This window comes from Hemitrygon akajei, chromosome 6, assembly GCF_048418815.1.
Source record: "Hemitrygon akajei chromosome 6, sHemAka1.3, whole genome shotgun sequence".
NCBI classification, from domain to species: domain Eukaryota; kingdom Metazoa; phylum Chordata; class Chondrichthyes; order Myliobatiformes; family Dasyatidae; genus Hemitrygon; species Hemitrygon akajei.
Genome location: NC_133129.1, coordinates 103,014,377 through 103,041,335, shown reverse-complemented (window position 1 = coordinate 103,041,335; position 26,959 = coordinate 103,014,377). Strand labels below are relative to the sequence as shown.

The window sequence follows — 26,959 nt, the reverse complement described above, 5'->3', positions numbered from 1 at the left end:
TATCTTTCCCAATATTAATCCTATTTGCGACAAATGTAATATTGAGGTGGCTACTTTAACACATACGTTTTGGTCTTGTATCAAGATAGATAATTTTTGTAAAGATGTCTTTAAAACTTTATCAAAAGTCTTGAATTTGGACCTACAACCAAATTTATTTACAGCAATTTTTGGGATCATTCCTTCAGAAGCAGGATATATTCCTGTTTCCGCTCAATGGACGATAGCTTTTACAACTTTATCGGCTAGGAGAGCCATTTTGCTTAAATGGAAGGACTCTAATCCATCTACTGCTATTTATTGGCTTACCTCCATTATGTCCTGTCTAAGTTTAGAGAAAATAAGAAGTCGGACATTTGATACATCCTCTAAATTTGAAGAAACCTGGCGACCTTTTATTCAATATTTTCATATGGTTTGATTTATCTCAAAATGTTGTATTTGATCAGAAAGTTTGTTTTCTTGCTTTTACTCTCAGTATGGGCTGCCCAGTCTTTTATTTCCTCTCCTTTTCTTTTTTTTGTTTAGTGGGGTTTTTTTATGTATATAAAATTATAAAAGTTTCTTTATTTTTCTTCTTTTCATGGAATGATAAGAGAATTGATTATCTTATTTTTTATTATATACTATTAGATTAATACTATATATGATCTTGATAATGTTTATTTTACCTTTTATATGAATTGTTATCAATATAGATATTTAAGATAATTCTCTTCTTGTTTATATATATGTACCTTTTTAAATTAATAAAAAGATTGATAAAGAAAGAATAATGATCTAGCCCAGATTCTGGATGCAAAAAACTCAAGTTGACCTTTGCATAACGGATTTTAGTAAAGCTTTTGATACTGTACCACATCAATGCCTGTTAGCTAAACTTGACCATCTTGGCATCCGAGGCTCTACCAAGGATTGGATCAAAAGCTTTCTAACTAAACGGCACCAGAAGGTATTAATCGTCGGGCAATCCTCATCCAGCTGTCCAGTGTTTTTGGGAGTACCACAGGGCACTGTCTTGGGCCCACTAGTTTTTTTTAACCTATAAAAAGACCTTCCAACTTATGTTACATCTGAAGTTAGACTGTTTGCAGATGACCTGATTCTGTACAGACCCATAAATTCTCCAAATGACTGCAATACCCTTCAACAAAACATTAACTCGCTGTGCAAGTGGGAGTCCTCCTGGTGGATGAAATTTAACATCTCAAAGTGCTACATTATGAGAATGACCCACAAGAATTTTTTTTACCATCATCAGTACTTCATGGTAAACGCTGCACTCCAGTAAGTAAAACATCACCCCTACTTGGGCATTGAACTGTCAGATAACCTTAGCTGGGTAAAACACATCAACCAAACCATTTCAACTTCCAACAAAATCCTTGGCCTTCTACGGTATAACTTTTGGAATTGCTCAAAAATCACAAAAGAAATTGCTTATAAACCTCTTGTCCGTCCAAGACTTGAATACTGTAGTGCCATTTGGGATCCCTACCAAACCATTCACATCAATAACCTTGCGAAAGTCCAGAGAAGAGCTGCCAGGTTTGTAACCAGTGATTATAGAAAGACCAGCAGTGTTAGATATGCTTCTTGACCTCAAATGGGATACCCTCCAAAGATGCCGCACAATAGCCAGGCTTACAACAATTTACAAGGAAACTCATTAACTCTATCCAACATTAGTCACCTTTTGTGTAACCAGAGTAACAAATCAGCAACCCTACAAAACCAATCCCTGAACTACAAGACCATCCAGACCAACAAGGACTGCTACTGCTACTCACTGTACCCTAGTTCCATTCCAGTTTGGAACTCCCTGCCGCCACACATTACATCTGCCGCTGATAGTAAAACTTCCAAGTCGCTGCTCTTAAACACTGCAATTTAAATTACAACTGCATGCATGAGGGACTGCACGTTTATAGCCCAGCGGCGGCGGTAGATAGGATACCAAAGTGGAGATTCTACGAAGGGCCTGCGGAAAGGAGAGGATGTTTTTGAACGGGAAATTAATATATTTCGATCAAGATTACCCCCGATGGTCCTGCAGAAACATAAGGAATATTCTGAAGTAAAACGACTATTAAAGCAAGGAAAGATTAGATTCCAGACTCTGTACCCTGTTAAACTATGACTGTTTTATGAAGATGGGACGCAACCATATCAGACAGTAGAAGAGGCGACTACAGATGTGAAGGCCAGAGGGTTGCCCATTAGCGTGGTCAAACCGAGGGAAAGCTTGGCTGAGCAGTTTTCCTGATCTGCTTGGGAAATAGTGAGAGAATCGAGGAAGCAGGGGACGGGAGGAGGGCGAGAGAAGTTCATCAGGAAGAGACTGAGTTTTCCAAAGACAGCCCTCACTCCCTCCAGAAGAGCCATAAGGTTTGGTTATCAGTTAGTGGTGAAAAGGAAGTCGCTAAACTGTTATCCATGATGGACAATTGGGCACATACTCTGCATGACCTACTGAATAAGCAACGGTACCCCCTTTCAAACAGACTCATTCAGCTCCACTGTCACAAGGATTGTTAACAGGAAATCTTTCCTACCAAATGCAATAAGCATATACAACAGAATACACATCATAGAATAGTCTCTGCTTTATTATTTTGAGCATTAGTACATTATCACTGGATATTATTCTGTATTTCATTATTTGTTAAGTCTGCAAACTGTTGTGTGTTTTTAAATGTAGCTGCTGTAATGAAAGAATTTCCCACTTAGGATCAATACAGAACTTTTTATTAAGGGAGAGGCGCAGAAGAAATGAAATTATAGGCCAGTTAGTGGTTGTGAAGATCTTGGACTTGACTATTAAGGACGATGTTTCAGGGTACTTAGAGGCACATGATAAAATAGGCCATGGTCAGCACTGTTTCAAGGAATTTTTTTGCCTGACAAACTTGTTGGTATTCTTTGAACTAATAGCAAGCAGGATAGACAAATGAGGACCAGTGGATGTTGTTAAGAGCCCATGATAAACAGGAAAGATACCATCATGGATAGAACATTGGCTGATGGGCAGGAGTAAAACAGTACTTTTTTTGATTGGCTGCTGGTGACTAGCAGTGCTCACAGGGTGACAGAAATTATTCCTGGATTGAAAGGTTATCATTTGAAAAGCATTTGATGGGTCTGGTCCTGTGCTCACTGTAATTCAGTAGGTCATCTCATTGAAATCCATTTAATGTTGAAAGACCTTGATAGAGTAGGTGTGTCTAATGGTATAGGAATAGGGTCAAGGACACAGAATAGAGGTATGTCCATTTAGAACAGAGATGAGGTATTTTTTTAAGCTAGGAATTGGAGAAACTGGAATTCATTGCCACAGGTGTCTGTGGAGACCAAGTCATTGGGTATATGACAGAGGTTTAATTATTGCTTGATTGGTCAGAGTATGAAGTGAGAAGGAATGAATCAACCACAATGAAACTGTGGAGTAGACTTGAGGATCCAAATGGCCAAATTCTGTTCCTATATCCAATGGTTATATCCTACTTCCAGGAACTCACACACCACCAAGTGTGGCTCTTCCTCTGTATGCTCCTCCCACCCGTGCTGCATACCTACAACTGCTAAGAGAACTACAGCATGGACTGTTAGGTGCTTCAGCCTTAACAGTCTGCTTAACATCTTTCCATAAATACTGCCTGACCTACTACAGATTCTATGTTTGAGAAGACCAGCCCATCTCCCGAGGGGTTAGTCATCAGTGTGCTGACAGCACCATCTACTGACAGTGGAAGAAATCCAGAGTGGGCTGCAGGAACTGTTGCCATGCAGTTAAGACTGAAGAGCTCAACTTTCTGCCCTATCGTACTTAGCGCTGGCATTGGAGAGCCCAGGAAGCTCAACAGTTAACCTAGGTGCAGCTTGGCTCAGCACACAGTAAATTTGTAGAGATGGCAGTCTTTTGCAATAAACGCAAGGTTGTGATTTTAACTTTCTACGTATTGACTGGGAGTCCAATACTGTAAAAGGGATAGATGGAACCATTTGTCCAATTAGTTGAGGTGCAAAGGTTCATCATTGGTACAAAGAGATCTCAACTAGTGTGCTATACCAGATCTATTAGGTTTGTGTAGGGGAACATTTTGCAGCTAGTGATTATACCATCAGCTTCGAGATAATTATGAATAGGACTAGAATCGAAATCAGAATGGCATAAAGGACCTGACAGGCATGGCCAGGTCAAAATTTCAGAGTTGTGTGTTCCTGTCAGAATAAATGGCAAGTGCAAGTTTTGGGAACCTTGGTCTTTTGAGAAGTATTGATGGAAGCCCTGGTTAAGGAAGTACAGTACAGAGCAGGTATAGGGAGGAAGCTCTAAAAGCCCTCATCATGCTGGCTCAGGCCTGCCATGCTCAGAGCTGTGTGGCAATCAATACCAAATTGCCACAGCTCTTTCCTGTGATTCAAAGACCCCCCCCCCCAAAGGAACCATGGCAGCTTTATTCCTGGCCACTTCCCCAAAACTCTCAACTTTGAGAAGTTTACCATAAATATAATCACAATTGGACCTCCACCACCTGAGATTCATGACCATAGAAAATTTCCATGATTTAGCTTAAAACGATCAGCCCTCATTTTGTAGGTTTTGTTTCAGTCTCAAACTGTCAAGTCCCATTAGGGTCTTTTATGTAGCTCAGTCTGAACTATTAAGGAAGAGACCCAAGATGTGATATAGATCAAATACAGGCATCATCGTAATGAGTGGAATCACCTAGTCAAATAATTTGATCAAACAGGCATTGGTGGGTGTTTACCAAATTTAATGTTCAATAATACATGGATTTATAAAGTGCAACATCCAAAGCACGAGACACAGGACACCACTCTAGCAACACAAGTTGAGCTCAGCAATTTGCTATAGCTCAGGGAAGTGAAATTGTTTTTTTTAAAATTAAGTGGGTGGTGAAATGGCCTCAGACTGATAACCTGGCATCTAGATGGCTATAGGTGTGCAGCCATGCCCAGCATGGGAGAATGCTCTGTGCACAAGTGTTGCAAGCTGTAGTAATTCCAGCCACTCCACATCCCTCCCTACCCTGTTGCACACAGGTGCTTATTGATGATTCCCACAACACTGCACATAAACAAATACAAATTTATTGAACGGCATTTAATAAATACTATACAGAATGCAAGATTTGTACACTTTCCATCCATGATTAGTGCACACACCCATAATGCTAACCCACACTGCACTTCCAATCTAATACATTATCCTGAAGTAAGCTGGCTTCACGTAGTTGGCAGACTTCAGACATCGGAGGTACTTCCGGGTCCGCAAGTAAATGGTTATATGATGAAGGATATCTAATGCTACTAAATCTAAGAGACAACTGGGCCCAAAATGGTACTTACCCAGAAATTTTAATGGCCCCATAAGTATTTTCTTTACCCACCCCATACCAGTCTGAACCTTTCAAGGAAGAAGGACAAGGATTGCCTCCAAATTCAAGCTGACCACCAACAGCGTTGTACACAATGATCAGTTCTGAGCATCCAGGAGACACTCAACAGTTTAAAAGAGAATCTGGGATTTCAGGTAAACAGTCACCATTCACAGCCTCAATCACAGCTTCTCAAAACCAACTCAGATCAGATCAGCCACATTCATTGGCATTTCATCCACAGTAGTGTTGTAGAACGACTCAATGTCACGAAGGGTCCGTCTGTCTTCCTCAGTGATTAGATTAATGGCGACACCTTTGCGCCCAAAACGGCCTCCACGGCCAATTCTGCAGGAAGAAAAGTAGTTCATCAGTTGGTTGAGGCAAGGACGTACTTGATCAAAGCAGCCATAAATGCAAGGATACAGCCGATTACTCACCTGTGAATATAGTTCTCACGGTTTGAAGGTAGATCATAGTTGATAACCAGGGACACTTGCTGCACATCAATACCACGGGCCTAAAACAGCAGCACCACCATCAGATACTCGTAATTGTGCAACAACGGTACATACAGTGTGATGAAGCAGCAAGGCATTGAATTTAGTGTTAATTTCATAATGATGAATGCACAGTACTTTGTAGAGCCGCGTATGTAGTGAGTATAAAATATTGCAGACATAATTCATTGTAATTCATTATAAATCATTGTGTAAAACTCACCAGCAAGTCAGTAGTAATGAGAACACGGCTGGATCCAGAGCGGAACTCTCGCATAATGAGATCTCTCTCCTTTTGGTCCATGTCACCATGCTGCAGGGAAACAGCATCAGCTGTCAGAGCACTACTGCACAGAAACAGCCCAACTCCACACTCACCAATGAATGTGGTTCCTCATGTCCCTCAAGCAAAAAACACTTTGTATGTATTCTATCCATTGGCCTGTATCAAATCAGCCCTCAATCTACTACACTTTAGAGGATAAAGTCGAACCTCCATAAGTTGATGTTTTCAACTGCAGCAGGATCAAAGGCGCTTTGTAAATATACATTTTATGTCACAAGACCCTGCTGATCATCAAGAACTTATAAGGTTTACCCCATCAGCAAGTTGATCCTTGATGGAAAAATTGAAGGAGCTGGACCTGGTGCTGCCTGCAAGAGTTGGTGTGCAAAGATGGATGACAGTCTAAACAAGTGATCATCTTACTTGCTTTCTTGTGATCAAGACCCTCTTGGACATTGTTAATGTAGATTGCTGCAAACCGACAGACGGCAGGGAGCTACGTGGCTTCTTGTTATAGCAGGTACTAAATTACAGTGCTGCCTGTTTACAGCCACCCAGCAGAGGCAGAATCAGTGGGGTGAGGTGCTACATCCAAGCCAGAGTCGGTGTCTCCCCACCTCCCCCCAGTGTTCACTAGGCAGTATTGTTTGACAACAGAATGCTGCAACATTCAGACAAGGTCTGAATTAGTTTTTTTTGTGTGTGATAGTACTTCACTGATATCTTATACATGCTTGGTATCTTATATACCTTTTACTGTATGGCTGTTGGCACTGTGTTTTTCACCTTTGACCAGGAGCTGTATCTGTGTATGATTAAATGACAAACTTGAACCCATTTAGCTCTTTCCTACAACTCAAATCAAGTTCTGCATCATCCTTGTAAATCTTCTCTGTACCCTTTTGAATATATTGCTTTTTTTCCTGTAGGTAGGTGACCAAAACTGTACACAATACTCCAAAACTGGCCACACTGACATTCGGTACAATTTCAAAAATAGCATCCCAGTTCCTGTACTAAATACTAATCAATGAAGACCAATGTTGGAAAATCTCTTTATGACCCTATCTGTGGCTTGGGTGAATGCTAATTGCTATTCAGCACTGTAACTGATCGGTCACAGGAAAGCAAGAGGACTACCACACTGAACAGGTCCTCAGCTGACTGACTGATACAATTCAGGGTAAAAGTAGTACTTAATAAAGCAGAAATGAAAGTGCAATGCAATCTTTACCAATGCAGAAACAGTGAAATCTCTGGCAAGCATTTTTTCAGTGAGCCAATCCACTTTCCTCCTGGTGTTGATGAATATCACAGCTTGAGTGATAGTGAGAGTTTCATACAGATCACATAGCGTGTCCAATTTCCATTCCTAGGAGGAAACCAACGGCACTAACATCAACAAAATGTTAATACACTCCCACCCGTTTTCTAGTAGTGTTGCAAAACTACTGCTACCCGTGCCACATGCTAGTGAGGCTAGAGATAAGAAGATAATGCAACTAAATACCTGGCTAAGGAGATGGTGCAGGAGGGAGGGCTTCATGTTTCTGGACTTTGTTCTACGGAGGGTGGGACCTGTTCCAACAGAACAGTTTGCACCCGAACTGGAGGGGAACTAACATCCTAGCAGGTAGATTTGCTAGCGCTGCTCCGTTGGGGGGGGGGGGGGGTTAAAACTAGATTTGCAGGGGGAGGGGAACCAGAATGTTTGAGCAGATAGTGAGGTGGAAGAGGATAAAGGTCATGCGAGGACTGCTTGTATAGATAGAAATCAAAGGTTTGTACGTGATAGCAATGTTCTCAGGTGCATCTATTTCAATGCAAGGAGTACTGTAGGTTAAGGCAGATGAGCTTAGGGTGTGGATTGGCACATGGGATTACGACATTATTGCTTTTAGTTAGACTTGGTTGCAGGAGGGGCAGGACTGACAGCTTAATGTTCTGGGGTTCAGATGTGACAGAGGGTTGAGTGCATTACTAGTCAGGGCAAATATCATAGCAATGCGTAGACAGGACAGCCCGGAGCGCTTGTCTAGAGAGACCATATGAGTGGCACTGAGGAACAGGAAAGGTGTGACCACACTAATAGGGTTGTATTACAGACCGCCCAATAGAATTGGAGGAGCAAATCTGTAGAGATAGCAGATCGACGTAAGAAACAGAAGGTTGTAATAGCAGGGGATTTTAACTTTCCACATATTGACTGTGACTCCCACACTATGAAAGGGCGAGATGACTTGGAGTTTGTCAAATGTGTTCAGTTAAGTTTTCTAAACCAAGATATGGAAGTACCTACGAGGTAGGGAGCCAAACTGGTCAGGTGACAGAAGTATATGCAGGCGAACATTTTGGGTCCAGTGTCCATGATGTCATTAGTTTCAGGTTAATTATGGATAAGAATAGTCTGGTCCTCGAGTTGAGGTTCTAAATTGGAGAAGGGCCAATTTTGTGGAAATGAGAAAGGATCTTGGTAGAGTGAATTGGGATAAGTTGTTTTCTGGCAAGGATATGTTCAGTAAGTGGAAGGCCTTCAAATGTGAAATTTTGAGAGTGCACGGATGCACATTCCTGCCAGGATTAAAGGCAAAGTTAAACAGGCATAGGGAACCTTGGTTTTCAAAGGATATTGGCAATCTGGTTAAGAAATAGAAAATGTAAGAGAATACTAAAGGAGGAAATCAGGAAAGCAAAAAGACATGAGGTTGCTTTGGCAGATAATGTGAAGGTAAACCCGAAGGGTTTCTACAAGTATATTAAGAGTAAAATATTTTTTTAACATTGTGGTGATCTTTTTTGAGTTACTTTCAAAATCTCTGATTTGCTATTAAGCACAGATGTTGGCTAATATGTTTTACTATGTTAATGACTTCTTCCTTTTTAAAAAAAAACAGCTGATTTTTTTTCTGGTAGTGGGATTAGATTTTTTGTACAATAAAACTATTTGTATTCAATTTTATGTTTAAATTTATGGATATGGGGCAATTACACTTCATCTGTGATTTCAATATATTGTAATTGATATATATTATATACCTTATATATATTACTGTACCCTGTTTTCTTTACGTAAGAAATTAATAAAAATATTGCAAAAGAGTAAAAGGGACAAAATTAGTCCCCTAGAAGATCAGAGTGGTCGTCTATGCGTGGAGCCTCATGAGATGGGGGAGATCTTTTAAACAGTTTCTTTGCATTAAATCCCTCCCAGCCTGACATATTTCCTCAGACCTTGAGAAAAACTAGTGTAGAAATTGCAGGGGCCCTGGCAGAAATATTTAAAATGTCCTTAGCCACCGGGGCGGTGCCAGAGGATTGGAGGGTAGCTCATGTTGTTCTGTTGTTTGAAAAAGGCTCCAAAAGTAAACCAGGTAATTATGGGCCTGTGAGCCTGACATCAGTAGTAGGTAAATTATTGGAAGGTGTTCTGAGAGATCAGATATACAAGTATTTGGACAGCCAAGGGCTGATCAAGGATAGTCAGCACGGCTTTGTGCATGGTTTTGATCGTGTTTAACAGATTTTGTAGTTTTGAGGTTACCAAGAAAAGTAGATGAAGGAAAGGCTGTGGGTGTTGTATACATGGACTTTAGTAAGGCATTTGACAAGGTCCCACATGGGAGGTTAGTTCAGAAGGTTCAGACACTAGGTATCCATGAAGAGGTTGTAATCTGGATTTGAAATTGGCTGAGAGAGAGAAAACAGTGGTAGTGGATGATTGCTTCTCATTCTGTAGGCCTGTGACTAGTGGTGTGCCTCAGGGATCTGTGCTGGGACGATTGTTGTTTGTTGTCTATATCAATGATATAGATGATAATGTGGTAAATTGGATCAGCAAGTTTGCTGATGACCCCAAGATTGGAGGCGATCCCTCTGTGAGGAAGGCTTTCAAAGCTCGCAGAGGGATCTGGACCAACTGTAAAAATGGGCCAGAAAATGGCAGTGAGGTGTTGCATTTTGGAAGGACAAACCAAGACAGGACATACACAGTAAATGGTAGGGCACTGAGGAGTGCAGAGAAACAAAGCAACCTGGGAGTTCAGATACATAATTCCTTGAAAGTGGCATCATAGGCAGACAGGGTTGTAAAGGCTTTTGGCATCCTGGCATTCATAAATCAAAGTACTGAGTACAGAGTTGGGATGTTATGGTGAGGTTGTATCGGACATTGGTGACGCCAAATTTGTGGAGTATTGTGCACAGTTCTGGTCACCTAACTATAGGAAGGATATCAGTAAGATTGAAAGAGTGAAGATTTACTAAGATGTTGCCGGGTCTTCAGGAGTTGAGTTAGAGAGAAAGATTGAACAGGTTAGGACTTTATTCCTTGAAGCATAGAAGAATGAGGGGGGACTTGATAGAAGTTTACAAAATTATGAGGGGTATAGACAGAGTACATGCGAGTAGGCTCTTTCCACTTAGATTAGGAGATAAATACAAGAGGACATGGCTTTAGGGTGAAAGGGGAAAGGTTTGGGGGAACATTAGGGGGAACTTCACTCAGAGTGGTGGGAGTGTGAAACGAGCTGCCATCTCACTTAAGTTTTAAGAATAAATTGGACAGATACATGGATGGGAGAGGTCTGGAGGGTTATGGAGGTGCAGGTCAATGGGACTAGTAGAATAAAGTTTCAGCACAGACTAGAGGGGCCGAATGGCCTCCTTTTGTGCTGTAGTGTTCTATGGTTCTAGGATACTGCAAGTTTTCTTTCAGTTATGGAGGCAAGAGGTGGACCACTGGCTAATGCTGTTGGTGAGGCAGTAATAGGGGAGAAAGGGCAGATGAATTTTTATGCACACATCTGTCTTCATTGTGAAGACACTAGCAGTGTGTTAGAGGTCTGCGAGTGATGGAGCAGGAAGGGGTGCCATTATTACAAAGGAAAAAGTGCTAGGCAAACTCAAAAGGTCTTAAGGTGAACCACCTTAAGACCTTCAAGTCATCTGGACCAGAAGATGTCATTCCACTCTTTAAGAAGGGAGCAAGGCAAAAGAAAATCCTACAGCATTATAGCAAGGATAGAGGATTGGCTGATGGCAGGAGTGGGAATAAATGGGTCCTTTTCTGATTGGTTGCTGGTGGCTAGTGTTGTTCCTAAGGGGTCAGAATTGGGGCCGCTGCTTTTCACATTATTTGAGAATGATTTGGATTGTGGCAAGTTTGTAGATGATATGATAGGGGATAGGTAGTACTGAGGAAGTAATGTGATTGTAGCAGGACATAAACAAATTGAAATAATGGGCAAGAAAGTGCCAGATGGAATACAGTATTGGGATGTAATGATAATGAATTTTGACAAAAGGAAACATTAATGTGAAGTATTACCTAAATAGGGAGAAGGTTCAAATATCAGGTTTAGGAGTCCTCATGCAAACTCCCAACTTAAATTACAGATTGAGTCTGTGATAAAGGCGGCAAATACAATGTTGGCATTTACTTCAAGGGGAATAGAATACAAAAACAAAGAGATAATGCCTAGTCAGGCCATACTGTCAACAGTTTTGGGCTCTTTATGTCAGAAAAGATGTGTTGTCTTTGCAGAGTCCAGGAGTTCACGAGGATGATTCCAGGAATGAAAGGGTTGGAAGCCCTGGGCCTATACTCACTGGAATTTTTAACAATGTAGGGGTTGGGGGGGAAGAATCTCACTGAAACCCACTGGTTGTGTGAAGGACTATATAGGCTGGATGGGGAGAGGATGTTTCCAAAGGAGGGAGTATTCAGAACTAGAGGGCACCACCTCAAAAATGACGGCTAACCCTTTAGAATGGAAGGTTTTTTTTTTAAAAAGCAAGAGTACTGAATCTGTGGAATGCTCTGCTGGACTGCGAGTATACTTAAGGTGGAAATTTAAAGTTTTTTGATCAGTCAGGGCATCAAAGAATATGTCAAGAAGGCAGGTGTATGGGGTTGAGTGGGATCCAGGATCAGCCACGATGGTAAGGTGGAGCAGACTCGATGGACTGAATGGCCTAATTCTGTTCCTGTGTCTTATGGTCTCCACAGATCAAATCAACAAAACATAAACATCCCCAACGCAAGTATCCTATAATTGAAGAACTTGCTGAAAATGTCACCGCAGTATAGTTATGCAAGATTACTGAAGCAGTCATGCACAGTGGAATACAGGTAGTCACTCTACCAGGGAGCTGAGACCAGAACAGCACAGAGCTGCCATAGAAGTAAAAAGCTCCCTGGATAGCAGTAGCTTGCTCATGTCCCTCATGACCTCACCTCACGCTCCACGTTGATGTAGAACTGCCTGATACCCTCCAGTGTGAGCTCCTCCTTCTTCACAAGGATACGAATCGGATCACGCATGAACTTCTTGGTCACCTCCAGGACATCGGAAGGCATTGTGGCAGATAGCAATACCACCTGATTTATAAAAGCACTTCAGAATTACAATTTCCATCTTGGTGCCACAAATGCAATACTGTTTTTGCTGAGAATGTGCCACCATATGTACAGGTCAAAGCACCGGACATTAAGAAAGAGGTCCACTTCTCCCACATCCATGGGTGGGCTTTCATTTATGTCCTAACAAATCCTGCTGTCACTGATGAGAACCTCAGATTTCCTCCAATGCTCTCAACTTCAGCAAGATGCTTGCAAAGGACAATATTAGAAATAACTACATCAACTTACAGACTTCCAATTCTAACTGTTGTACAACACAAGCTTGATAAGTCAGAAAAGCAGTGTGGGAGGATAGTTAGTAAAAAAAATCCCCAGCCAAGACTTTATTGCACTGCCAAGATCTATGCTCAACAGAAAGCCAAGATGGGTGCAAGTAGTGAAACTGACAAACTGCATAGCCTAAAGAAACATGGTGACAATACCTGAATGGAGGTGTTAAGTTTCTGAAATATTTCATAGATTTGGTCCTTAAACCCTCTGCTCAGCATCTCATCAGCTTCATCCAAAACGAACATCTTGATGTATCTTGTAGCTAAAACAGAAATATCTACCTAAACTGGTTTGCAATAGCAAGCAAGATGAACAAAACAAAAAACATTCATTTTCTTGCATCAGTACTAATCTGGTCGAAGACCAGGCAACATTTCAGGTCAACCAAACCTCTACCCAAGACGCTGACTACCCCTTTGCCTCCATGGTTACTTCCTGACCTTTTAACAATTTCTTCTTTGAAGGAATTTATTCAACAAGCCCATCAACGTTCAGATTAGTGCGGAAGCCACCCTGTTACCACTGTTAAGATAGAAGGTCTGACCATGTTCCTTCAACCAGAAGCATCAGCTGCTTGAGTGACACAGCCTTCAATGGACTACCAGACTGACAGCAACATTTAATCATTTTTAGGTTAGCAACTATAGACTTACAAAGGTGCTGGCGGTTCATCATATCGAACACACGGCCCGGGGTCCCCACGACAATGTGGGGTGCTTCCAACTGAAACTTCTGCATGTCAGATCTGATGCTGGTACCACCGATACAGGAGAAGCAAGTGCCTCCCATGTAGTCTCCTAGGGCCACTATGACCTTCTGAATCTGAAACACACACAAGTGGATTATGGAACCAGGCCAGATGTATAAACAGAGACTCTACAGATGAGAGAATAAAACACAAAATTGCTGGAGGAACTCAGCAGATCAGGAAGCATCTATGGAGAGGAATTAATCAGGACCAGAAAGGAGGCAGAAACCAAAATAAGCCGAGCATGTTACAAAATTACTTTCCATAGGGCTAGCAACTCAACACAAAGATTGGAAATATTTGCACAAAGGAACATGAGGACCACAAGAACATCCACAATGACCAAAGCAAAGGCAGATGGAAACACTACCTGCAGAGCCAGCTCCCTGGTTGGAGCCAAAACCAAGGCCTGTGTCTCCTTCAGTTCCACATCGAGCTGCTGTAAGATAGAAATGGCAAACGTGGCTGTCTTGCCCGTCCCGGATTGTGCCTGGGCAATAACATCATACTCTGGAGAGGGAGGAGGTTAGAATTAGAGTTGTCTCTGCGGTGAAACAGCTCACACCAGTCAATGAAACCCACCTTTTAACAAATCATGTGCCCACAGCATGAATCAGCAAGCATTCATTGACAGAATATGCTGAGATGAATGAGGACTGATTACTATACCCCTCGTCAGATTTAAGAAATGTTACCATGTGAGGTAATTCCTTGCCCAGTGACAGGGGATAGAAGCCAGACTCAGAACCAAGGAGCATCTACACTGAAACTGAAATGCATCCTTTACGTCAGCAACCAACAGACCATGGGTGTGGTGTGGGCAGCTGACAAATGTCACCATGATCCCGACAACATAGCATGACTTTGGAACGTGGAAGGAAATCCACAGTCACGGGAGAACGTATAAACACCTTAAAGACCGTGGTGGGAATTGAACACCAATCACTGGCATTACACAAGGTTCTTGCTACTGTGCCACTTGGGTAACTCCAAATACATTATCCAAAGCCTATTTCCCATCTGCTGGTATCTAACCCACCCCTGTGATCAGCCAGAAATTTGGCAAGTTGTCTACTACCTTAATACCGAGTGCAATCCCTACCCCTGATGCAGGGAAGAATGGCTCGCTGCTGGATAGCAGATGGCTTTTCAAACCCATATGCATAGATTCCACGAAGGAGGTTTTCACGTAGGTTCATGTCGTCAAAGTTATCAACAATCTCAGTCCAGTTACTCTGCAAACAAAATAATCCATATTAAGTCAGGCAGTTAAATTTTCTGTTTACAAAACACAGCAAGGCCGTGCAACAAAAGAGGTGACTCAACCAGGTTTGGCAGCATATATGGAGGGAAATGGTTAATTCCAATTCTATTTATATTTAGCTGGTTTGGACGTGTTGCTGTGGGAAGATAAGGTGAAACTGAATGGTTGGTCATGGGAGGATGCCATGAATAGACTTGTGAAATCTGCTTGGGCCCTGAGTGGGGTGAGGCAGTTAGTTTTGGAGAGGGAGTACTCTAGCACATCTTCTGCTCCAGATTCTACAGTCTCAGTAAAACATCACCCTTTCAAACCAGTTATTACAATGCCTCTCGATTAATAAAACTGGGTTTGATGCTGACAAGAAACACAAGCGAGATCTGCACAAATGACTGGACAATGGGACATTATAGCCTGCACTCCAGAAGCAAAATCACTGCTTCCATGCAAAGTTTCACAAGGGGTTGATTTGAAGTTATACCATAAAGGTGGCACCACCCTCCTGCCTTCTAGGCCGAAGCACTCAGTATACAACCAGGGCTATGCTACCAAACACTCAAATGGGACAAGCCTGGGTTCTAAGACTTTACTCAGCATTGTTATTGTTTACCATATTCTAAACCAATACACTCTGTAATGAATTGATCTGTATGGAACTTTATATTGTACCCAGCAGATGTGACCACAATAAACCAATACTTACCCAAAGTTTAGGATGTTAATACAGGGAAGGACAGAAGACTCAATGCAGAGTCTGCACCAGTCATCCGTTTTCACTTTCCTTACATTAACACCACATTCTGGTTGACACATAATTTGGTTGGACCAAATAATGAAAATTAACCTATATGGTAGGAAGTTGGAATAGCTACAATCAATCTGCAGTCACACAAATCTAATGTCTTGCTCACCTCAATGACTCCTTCTGGTTCCATTCTGTCAGGGGAGCCATGATCGTTAGATCTGAAAGTAAGAATGAACGGTTATAAACGTGGTGATGAACAATTGCAAATGCAGAAAAAGCATTTCACAACACACATCAGGTTTCTGAGATGATTCGGTAATCATCTAGCCCTACAGTCTGGCCTAGGTATAGCGGAATTGGATGCATTGACGCCGGAAGCAGGTCAACCACGTGCCAAGACTGAAAACTACAGGCAGCCGCACTGCAATAATTACAGGAAGATGAAAACATGTATAATAGCGTAGAGTCCCCCTCTCCTCCGTCCACACACTAACACGCCAGCACCTCCGCTAGGCCTCCCAGGAAACAGACCGGCACCTTGTGCGGTAGTTCCGAAGGCGCATGTGCAACCGCAGACCCACGCGGCTCCCAGTTGCGCAGAGTCCGTGGCGCAAAGGGCGGGGCTGTGCGCGCGCAGCGGAAGGGAACGCGCATGTGCAGCACGGAGCGCCCCCCACCCCCACCCCCACACATCACCGGGGCCACCCAACGTAGATTCTACCTCCAACCCCGCTCCCTTCGCCGAATTAACCAGCCGGGCCGCCATCGCGCCGACTTAGACACAATGGGCAGCCGCCATACATCCCCTCGCAATCCTACGCACACGACAGCGCCATCGCGTTAGGTCAATCCGCCAGCCCGCAGCCTCCCGACCACACCACACATCTCTGATAATTAGATTGAGCGAGGACGCCGGCCCCTGCCGCTGAATGAATGGGCTCCGCTCATCCTCCCCGCCGGCCATTTTGTAGAAAATCTCTACCCGCCCTTTCCTCATTAACTGATCCGAATTAAAGCATGAAGAGAACCTTTATGTTTTTTTGGCGGTTAGCCCTTTTTACGTGAATGTTCTATCCCACTGCTTTTATCCGAGAGGTACCTGTAGTCAGCACCGTCTTCTGACATAACCGTTCTGGACATTCCGTAGTCAAGAGAGAACTGCAGCGCTGCAAGCAGCGCCTTTTATACCGCCCCCGCTTCGGCGCGGGCTCAACCCAACCTGCTGTCCTGACGTCCACCACACTACAATTGGTCGGCCGTCGCGTCACTGCGCACCACACCGCTCCTGGTTGGCCGACGTCCCACCCCTCCCCCACAATCTCTTTTCTCCCACCCTCCCAGTGACATCAACGCATCCGCCCGGCTTCAAGCTAGTGTGAGCGGTCGCGGATGCTCCCGATTTCCGGTCGGGGCCGATTACCGCCGGCATAGGAGTTTTGGTTTTATTCAATGCCTGTGTTGTGGATAAAATGTGGCGGTGTCGGGTTGGTGAAAGGCTTGCACTCCCTTCGCTTGTCTCCCCCCCCCCCCCCGTTATGGGCATGTGATGGTGATGGACCGGCGGAGCAATCAATGGGAATTTCCTTTTGTGGCGACCACGTGCCCGGACGCCTCTCCATTCATTCCCAGACAAAGAATGCCAGGCCCGCCGGAGCTAATCCTGAAAACCTCAGCAGTGCAAAACATTCCGCAGCCTGGCATACAGAGAGAGGTACGGCAGAGACACCGGCTGTTCTTGCCGTAAAGATGGTTCCTAGAGGACATTTTCTTAGAGATTTACAAGATCCTGATTGGATAGAGGAGATAAGTAATGACTTGGGGTATGGGTGTTAATAATGAGGCAAATAAAATAAAGAATAATTTTACAGAGCAGTGATGATGTCTGAAACCGACTGCCAATGGTGGAAGCTGGAGTAGCTCCGGAGGTTGGGCAGCACCTATGGAACCAGGGCTCCACCATTTCCCTCCACAGATACTGCCTAACCCATTGAGTTCCCCTACTTTTTAAGTGTGTGGCTCCAGGACTTTCAAAAATTAACCAGATTATTTAAATCTAGAAGGTATTCCATTCACCCACGTTTCCCTATGCTCGCCATCCACACAGACACTAGGTGTGACTTACAGCAGCCCATTTCGAATGTGGGAAGAGATGAAAACGGAACCTGCCAGGCGCACCAACAAACAATCAAATGATCTATGGTGAAAATGTGAGTGCGCCGCTCCTTACTGATGAATGGTTTCGCCCTGAAACCTTGACTGTTGCCTTACATGATACTGCCTGACCCTCATTTTGTGTGTGTTAATCAACATTAACTGAACCAGTTATGCAGACAACACAACCATAGGTGGAAGAATGTTTTGATGAACACACAAAATGCCTGTAAAAAGATAAGAACTGTTAATAAGTAGGCAGCAAGATGGCCGAGTCAAATACAAGGCTCGTAGGGCAACCGAAAACCAATTTATTGAAGTTGTATGAAGTGCTGCTGAGTGCAAATTTGGAGTATTGTGTGCAGTTCTGGTCACCTACTACAGGAAAGATAACTCTAGGACTGAAAGCGTTTGGAGAAAATTTACAAGGATGTTGCAAGGACAGAAGAATTACGTGTTTATGATTTGCAAACTCGAGAAGGATTTATTAACTATTTCCTTTAAAACACTGAGTTGGGGGGGGTCGTTATTGGCAGGAAAAGTGTTGAAGCAGATCAGCTACCATCAAATTGAACAGCAGTGCAAGCTCAAATGGCCAACTCCAGCTCCTACTACCTACTTTGTGATGATCTGAGACTGGCCAACATGGAGAGGACCCCAGTAGCAACTGCCAAGTGGTATAAATGCAGAGTTAGACAAGAATGTAGTAAAGGAAGGACCAAAATACATAATGTCACTATATACTACCCTAAAATTGGCTTCAATAGGGGATTTTAATTCTTATATAGATTGGGACAAGTGGATTCAATCATGAATGACATATAGTAAATTTGTTCAGGGTAATTTTCAGCAATAACAAGGTCAGGAAAGGTTTAGCATTGAATAATGATCATGCAAAAGTGCCCGGTAATGTTATGGCAGATCAATGGGACATCATGCATTTTGAACAAACAACTTAAGTACCCCCAGAGGCTCCAATCAATTTGTCACACCTATACACGGAGTTCTAGGTATAGATTATTTAGCCTTTTGGAGAGCGTAGTGTAGATTTACTAGAATCCAAAGGTCAAATTCTGAGGAGTATTGTGTTTAGTTCTGGTTGCCCAAGTATAAGAAGGATGTGGAAACTTTAGAAAGGATGCAGCAAAGATGCTGAGCGTGTTACGAAGAGAGGTTGAGCGAGCTAAGTGAAGGATGAGAAGTGGTGTACTACCCTGTGGCTCATCTGTCTAATATTCTTTAGGATCTGAATTCTCTAGTCTTGGTAGCTGAGTTTCAATAACTATGGGGTGCACAACTTCCTTCTGTGGGATTTGTGCAAGTAAATGAGACATCTGAAATAACACTTGGTTGTGCATGCCCACAACTACCCTAACTCACGTGTCTGGGAGGAAACTGGAGCACTCAGATGAACTCCAAGCATACAAACTTCTTACACAGTGGTAGGAATTGAACCTCCTCACACTGTTCTGGTTATTGATGCACACACATCTCACTGTATCTTTCAATGTATGCGTGACAAATAAAGCTCTCTTTAATCTTTAACGTTGAAGGTTTTCATATCTCATGGTCTGGGGACCAGCTGCCCGTGCAATCTATCTAAGGTCATCGCCATCATTGATGCTGGCACACTCAGTGCAGTGTTTGATGAATGCTGGGATGCCTGGCAACTTGGCCTCTCAAGAGCAATATTCTGGAAGCTTTTTACCTTCAACAAGTTGCCAAGAATATGCCACAATAACAACACGCAGGAGAAAACCCACGCAGTCATGGGGAGAACTTATGGCAGAGGTGGGAATTCAATTCCGATCAGTGGTGCTGTAAAGCATTAACATCAACCACGACACCACTGAGCTGCCCACCTGACATCTCAAAACAGCAGAGGTGTGCCCCTCTGAGAGCGTGAAGGAAGCTGTGACTTGCAGCAGACGGAAAAGCTTCAGCATGTAGATACGTACTAAGAAAGAGGATGTGCTGGAGGTTTTGGATAAGCCGCCAGGACTGGATGGGATGTAGCCCAGTTGAGGGAGGAGATTGCTGAGCCTCTGGCAATGATACTTGAATCATACAACATTTTGCAATATATTTTATTGTAATAAATATATTAATCTGAATTTGGGGACTAAGCAGTTGACGTTTCAAGCCAATACCCAGACTGAAACATCAACTGTCTATTCCCCACCATACGTGCTGTCTAATTTGCTGAATTCCTCCAGCATTTTCTAAAATTTGCTCAGGATTTCCGGAAGCTCTTATTTTTAAGATGTGTCTAGCAGGTCATGTCCTCCACTCCCATTGAAAAAGTGTTAAAAAGAATGAGTTGCAGGTTGAGCAGATAGAACAGACAGACGACTGATACAACACACACAAAATCCAAGAGGGATCACAAACAAGAGAAAATCTGCTGATGTTGGAAATCAACGCAGTACACACAAAATGCTGGAGGAACTCAGCCAGGCAGACCCATGAAGGGTTTTGGCCTGAAATGTTGACTATTTACTATTTTCTGTAGATGCTGCCTGATCTGCTGAGTTCCTCCAGCATTTTGTACGTATTAAAATGCTAAAGGAACTTAGCAGGTCAGGCAACATCTATGGAAATTTAATAAACAGATGACATTTCAGGCAGAGACCTTCCATCGAGACTGGAAAGCAAGGGGAAATAAGTAAGAATATGAAGTTGGGGGGAGGGAGGGAAAGGAGTACAAGCTAGAAGGTGATAGGTAAAGCTAGGTGGGTGGGGGAGGGCTGATGAAGAAGCCGGAACGTGATAGGTGGAAAAGGGCTGGAGAAGGAGGAATCTGATAGGAGAGGAGAGAAGCCCATGGGAGAAAGGGAAGGAGGAGGAGATACTAGGGGGAGGTGATAAGCAGGTGAGAGGCCAGAGTGGGGAATTGAAGAAGGAACGGGGGGTTTCCAGTGACGTCATCGTCGAGAATGGCAGCTTAAGTCACTAGCTCCTCTGGAAAAACATATTAAGCCCCCGTTAACCCATCAAATATAGTATTTTTCGAAGAATATTTGAACTGAAAAGAGGGGCAAGAATGGGGTAAAAGAATGGAAATTAAAAAAGGCGACACTGCAGAGCCTGCAGCCGAGAGGAGTGCAGCAAGCAGCTCTCCTACCCGACCGCGTGCTAGCGAGGCGGACGCTGGGCTTCATTCAGGTGAAGCAGCGAATATGATCGAAATTCTGAAAGAGCTAAGGGAGTTCCAGAAAGAAATAAAGCAGCAGCTACATGATATTAAGTTAGAGCTCGCCAACGTCAATCAAAAAATAGTGGTGGCAGAGACTCGAATTGAGAAGATGGAAGATCGCGTTCAAAATGTTGAACAAATACTGAGTAAGATGATAAAAATATTAAATCACCAAGGTGGTAAACTGCTTGACCTGGAGGGAAGATCACGGCAGAAAAATATCAGGATCTACAACGTTCCGAAGGAGCGGAGGGCTCGTCTATGACGGAGTTTGTCCGAAAGTTACTGCGGGATGCGCTGGATCTTCCCCTGGCTATGAAGCTGGGAGTCGAAAGAGCCCACCGCGCGTTAGTCCTGAAACCTACCCAGGATAGAAAGCCACCCTCAATAATCATTAAATTCCTTCGGTACAGTACCAAGGCGGAGATTCTACGAAGGGCCTGGGGTAAGAAGAGGGTGTTTTTAGGCGATAAATTAATATATTTAGACCAAGATTACCGCCCCCCCCCCCCCCCCCCCCGCGGTCCTGCAGAAACGTAAAGAATACTCTGAAGTAAAGCGAGTACTCAAGCAAAAAAGGATTAGATTTCAAACTCCGTACCCTGCTAAACTTTGAGTGTTTTATGAAGACAGGACGCTGTTGTACCAGACAGTGGAAGAGGCGACTACAGACATGAAGGCCAGAGGGGTGCCCGTCAGCGTGATTAAAACAGAGGGGAAAGCCTGGCAGAGGAATTATCCCGCTCCGCTTGGGAAATAGTGCGAGAATCGAGAAGGCAGAAGACGGGAGGAGGCCTTGAGAAGTATATCAGAAAGAGATCGGGAGTTTTCCAAAGTCAGTCCTCACCCCCTCCAGAAGAGCCATAAGGTTTGGCTAACTTTAAAAATGTTGAGAAGCTAAACAAAAGCAAAAGTAGACGGTGATATACCTATCTCGAGAAATACTTATTATAATGTGGATTATTCGCTCACTTACTCCTTTTCCCCCACCAAAATATATATGAGTACAGAAGGAAATCTTTTCTGTGTAATGTATTTGTTCACTGACTTTTATGAATACTGCAATGGGGGCCCTCAACTCACAAGTAGGAGGGGTTATCCCCCACAGCTAGACATTTCCTCTAGCTCAACGCAGGGTCATCTGCTAGAGACCTCAGCCTTGGAATCACACTTTCGTTGCCATTTTTGTTATTATTTGCGTTTCTTGGTTCTTATTTGTTCAGGGAGTAGATCGATTAAGTTTTATTCTAAGTTCAATGATACATTTACAGATAAATACAGATGGCTAAGGACAAGGTAAAATTCATTTCTTTTAATGTCAATGGGCTATTAAATCCAATCAAACGTAAGAGAATTTTATCCAAAATGAAAAAAGAACAAGCCCATATAGTATATTTACAGGAAACTCATTTAATTGATAATGAGCATAAAAAAACTAAAGAGAATGGGGCTTCACTAATTTGTTTTTCTCCTCATATAAATCAGGACATGGGAGAGGAGTTGCTATTCTTATCTCAAGTAAGCTAAATTTTGAAAAAGTATTCGAAATGGGAGATAAAGAGGGCAGATATATTCTGGTAAGGGGGAATATAGATGGAAATTCATTACTCTATTGAATATATACGCACCCCCAGGAAGTGATATTGGTTTCTTTCAGAAAATTACTGATATTATGGTAGCGGAAACAGAAGGTCTCCTGATATGTGGGGGAGACTTAAATTTACAATTACAACCAAACTTACACTCTTCCAATAGAAAAACCTATGAAACAAAATCTTTACATAAGAAAGTTAATATATTTTTTGAGGATGTTGGTTTAATTGATATATGGAGGGACCTTTTCCCCGACAGAAGGGATTACACTCATTATTCTGCTCCCCATTCTGTATATACAAGAATAGACTATTTCATAACATTCGGAAAAGACAAAGACAAAATAAACACCTGTGGAATTGGGACAATAGATGTAAGTGACCATGCACCTATATATTTATCTGTTGATTTTGACCTACAACCAAAGAATACTATTTGGAAACTAAATTAAAGTCTACTCAATGATCTGTACTTTAAGGAACAAATTAAAAAAGAAATTGGTCTCTACTTAGAATTTAATGATAATGGGGAGGTTTCACCTCCCATTTTATGGGATACTCTAAGGCTGTCTTAAGAGGGAAAATTATAGTGATATCTTCATATAGGAAAAAAAAAGGAATAAAACAGAGGAATTACAAAATAGGCTGAAGGAACTAGAGAAACACAAATTGAATTTAGCACCGGATACATTAGGGGAAATTAAAAGAATTAGGAATGAAATTAATAGTTTGGCTATGCAAGAAATCAGGAAAAATTTAATGTTTCTGAAACAGAGACATTATGAAAGTGGATCAAAATCTATGAAAATACCGGCATGGAAACTGAAAAAAAAAGATAGCAGAAAATACAATTCATAGAATTACGGACCCAAGAACAAAAATGATAAAAAATAAGCTAAGTGAAATTCAAGAAGCTTTTGAAGTGTTTTACAAAACTCTATACTCCAAAGTTCCAGGGGGAAGCATAATCCAAATTGACACCTTCTTGAATTCTCTAGAGTTATCCACTTTAAGTGAAGAACAAAATAGAATGATGACTGCTGACATAACTGAAGTTGAATTAAAAGCTGCAATTAGTAGGCTTAAATTAAGCAAGTCACCAGGATCAGATGGGTATACGGCAGAGTGGTACAAAGAATTTAAAAATGAGTTAATTCCTGTTTTACTCCCCACACTGAACTGGGCTCTAAAAAAGGCACAAATGCCACCCAGTTGGAAGGAAGCGATAATCTCAGCTATACCGAAAGAAGGTAAGGATAAAATGGAATGTGGGTCATTTAGACCAATATCCGTTCTTAATGTAGATTATAGATTATTTACCTCTATTTACCTCCATCATGGCCAAACGATTAGAGGAGTTTCTACCCATACTGATACGTAACGATCAAACAGGTTTTATACGACAACGCCAAACACAAGACAATATACGAAGGACACTTCACATTATGGATCATTTACAAAAAAATAAAATCAAAGCTATAGTGATAAGCATGGACGCTGAAAAGGCATTTGATTCGGTTAATTGGAATTTTCTTTACAGAGTTTTACATAGATTTGGTTTCCAGGCCACAATTATTAAAACTATACAGACACTATATGGCAATCCTACAGCTAGGATTAAAATCAATGGATATTTATCAAATAGTCTTACCTTAGAAAGGGGCATGAGACAGGGTTGTGCATGGTCACCGCTATTCTTCGCGTTATATCTGGAACCATTAGCTCAGTACATCAGACAAAATGAAGATATCAGGGGAATTACTATTAAAGGGACAGAGCATAAATTGGCTTGCTATGCGGATGACATTTTGATCTATCTGGGGCAACCAACATACTCTTTACTGAAATTGATGCAATCCTTTGAACAATATGGTCAATTATCAGGATACAAGATCAACATAGATAAAACCCAATTACTTTCATATTATTATAGCCCACCAAGAGAAATTGAAAGTAGATACCCCTGGGCATGGCACACAGTGTCTGTCAAATATTTGGGCATCATTATGCCAAAAGATTTTGCAAAATTATCAGAATGTAATTATCAGCCTTTATATAAAAAAATTAAGGAAGATGTGGCAAGATGGAACCTGATTCCTTTTTTCAGTCTCAGTTCCAGGATTGAGTCTATTAAAATGAATATACTGCCCAGACTGTTATATCTCTTTCAGACCCTACCAAAAGAGATTAATCAAAATCAATTCAATGAATGGAACAAGATGTTATCAAGGTATATTTGGCAGGGTAAAAGACCTAGAGTTCGTCTCAAAACTTTGCAATTAGCAAAGGAAAAGGGGGGATGGGGCCTACCTTCTCTTAGAGATTATTATTTTGCAGCACAGTTGAGAGCTGTGATATGTTGGTTCAACCCATCATATGACGCTCAATGGAAAAACATTGAGGAGCGGGTACTTCCTATCCCCGTACAAGCAATTTTGGCTGTTAACAACCTGCAAAGGTACATAAATACTATTGATAACCCATGGGTGAAATTGACTTTTAGAATATGGAAAACTACTATAAAAGAATATAATCTAGAGGGAGATATTGCAATTCTTAAATGGTGTACATATGACTCGGATTTTACACCAAATAAATTGGATGCTAGATTTAAGGACTGGACAGCCAAAGGAATAACAGTTCTTTGCAACATAATGAAAGAAGGAACACTGTTCAGGTTTGAAATGCTTAAAGAGAAACACTTATTAGAAAAACAAGATTTTTATTGGTATTTACAGATGCGACAATGTTAATAAGATGCTTAAAAATGTAACCAAGGCAAGTATATGCTTGATAGAGCTATTTAGAAAAGCATATAATTCAGATAATGGTAGTAGAATCATTTCAAGCATGTATAAGGGGTTGTCAAATCTTAAAACACATTCAACTTCATACATTAAAACAAAATGGGAGAAGGAAGGAGGGATAATTATATCTGAGGAAGAATGGACAATAATATGGAGGTATCAATGGAAGTGTACCAGTTCACAGAAATGGAGGGAGTTTGGATGGAAAAACTTGATAAGATATTTTATTACACCCTCTCAGAAGTCACATTATGATAGTAACCTCCGTTTGCCGGAGAAATTGTGGAAATCAAAATGCAAATCATTATCATATTTTTTGGGACTGCCCTGTTATCAAAAACTATTGGAGGGGGATACACAATGCTCCACAAGACATCTTTAAATGTGAAATACCCTTGGAGAGTAAGACCATATATTTTGGGTATATACCTCAAGAATGGTTGAAAAGAGATAAAAATTTAATGAATATACTGTTGGTGGTTGGTAAAAAGACTCTTACTAGGAAATGGTTATCACAGGAGAGCCCAACTTTAAATACATGGATGCAAATTACAATGGACATTTACAAAATGGAGAAGATAACAGCATCTGTTAATCATAAGCTGGAACAATTTGATTCATACTGGGAAAAATGGTTTAACTACATAATGCCTCATAGGCCTGATTTTATTCTCACAAATCAATGAATCTGTTGTAAAAAAAAGATCACTCCCTACTTGTACATAGTTCTTTCCTTTTGCTTGTTCTTCTTACCACCTTTTCTATAAGTGTGTACCTCAGATAAATACTTTGTGGAGATTTGTGATATATATGATTATATGATATATATGTACAATGTCTGAAATACATCTTATGGAAATGTTTGATTGATGATGAACTTCAATAAAAAAATAAATTACAAAAAAAAGGAAAGGGTACAGGGGAAAATTACTGGAATCAACATTTGTACCATCAGGTTGGAGGCTCATTTACTTACTTACTGACTGTTACACCTCTGGCATTTAGGGCAGCAATGAAGGTCCTGCACCTCGCTCTGGCCATCTTCTTTATTGTGCCACAGGTGTGGTTCAGGGTCCTCATTTCTTTGGTCTCTTGTGCTTCCTCTGCCCTTCAGGGGCCCAGTGAAATGCTGTCTTGATGATGGAGTTGGCCTCTCTGCTCATCACATGCCCAATCCATCTCCAACATTTAGGCTGGAGGCCACCCAGATAGTATATGAGGTGTTGCTCCTCCAAAGTGGGGGTGGCCTCATCATGGTAGTAGAGGCAGCGTGGACCAACATGCCGGAATGGGAATGGGGATTACAATTAAAATGGTTGGCAATCGGGAAATTCTGTTTTTGTAGATGGAGTGAAGGTGCTCAACAAAGCAGTGCCCAATCTATATGGGGTCACACCAATGTAGAGGAGGCTGCATCGGGAGCACTGGATACAGTACACGGTCCCAACAAATTCGCAGGTAAAGTGTTGCCTCTCCTGGAAGGACTGGGACCCTGAACGAAGGTGAGGGAGGAGTTGAATGTGCAGGTTTAGCATTTCTTCTGCTTGCAGGGTAAATGTCAGGAAGGTGATAGGTGGGGA

General features: G+C 41.9%; 1 protein-coding gene and 1 non-coding gene across 2 annotated transcripts; both read right to left on the bottom strand.

Moving 5' to 3' along the window:
* Positions 1–4,761: 4,761 nt before the first annotated feature.
* On the bottom strand, positions 4,762–16,838 carry LOC140729369 (eukaryotic initiation factor 4A-I-like). Its single transcript, XM_073049033.1, has 11 exons — positions 16,733–16,838; positions 15,800–15,851; positions 14,730–14,862; positions 13,998–14,137; positions 13,533–13,701; positions 13,032–13,141; positions 12,424–12,567; positions 7,423–7,560; positions 6,126–6,215; positions 5,843–5,922; positions 4,762–5,750 (listed from the first exon to the last, which is right to left on the bottom strand). Exons 1-11 carry the CDS (start codon positions 16,771–16,773, stop codon positions 5,606–5,608), a joined length of 1,242 nt encoding a protein of 413 aa, XP_072905134.1. The 5' UTR covers positions 16,774–16,838; the 3' UTR covers positions 4,762–5,605.
* On the bottom strand, positions 12,639–12,812 carry LOC140729889 (small nucleolar RNA SNORA81). Its single transcript, XR_012099431.1, has one exon. It is a non-coding gene; the product is annotated as a small nucleolar RNA SNORA81 (small nucleolar RNA).
* Positions 16,839–26,959: the final 10,121 nt, after the last annotated feature.

Excerpts from the sequence above, each read along its gene's own strand:
- LOC140729369 (XM_073049033.1), bottom strand. The coding sequence starts at position 16,773 with ATGTCCAGAACGGTTATGTCAGAAGACGGTGCTGACTACAG. Across the intron at positions 13,702-13,997 it reads CCAGGGAGCTGGCTCTGCAG|ATTCAGAAGGTCATAGTGGC; the intron begins GTAGTGTTTCCA and ends TGTGTGTTTCAG. Across the intron at positions 12,568-13,031 it reads AACTTAACACCTCCATTCAG|GTGGTATTGCTATCTGCCAC; the intron begins GTATTGTCACCA and ends TTTATAAATCAG.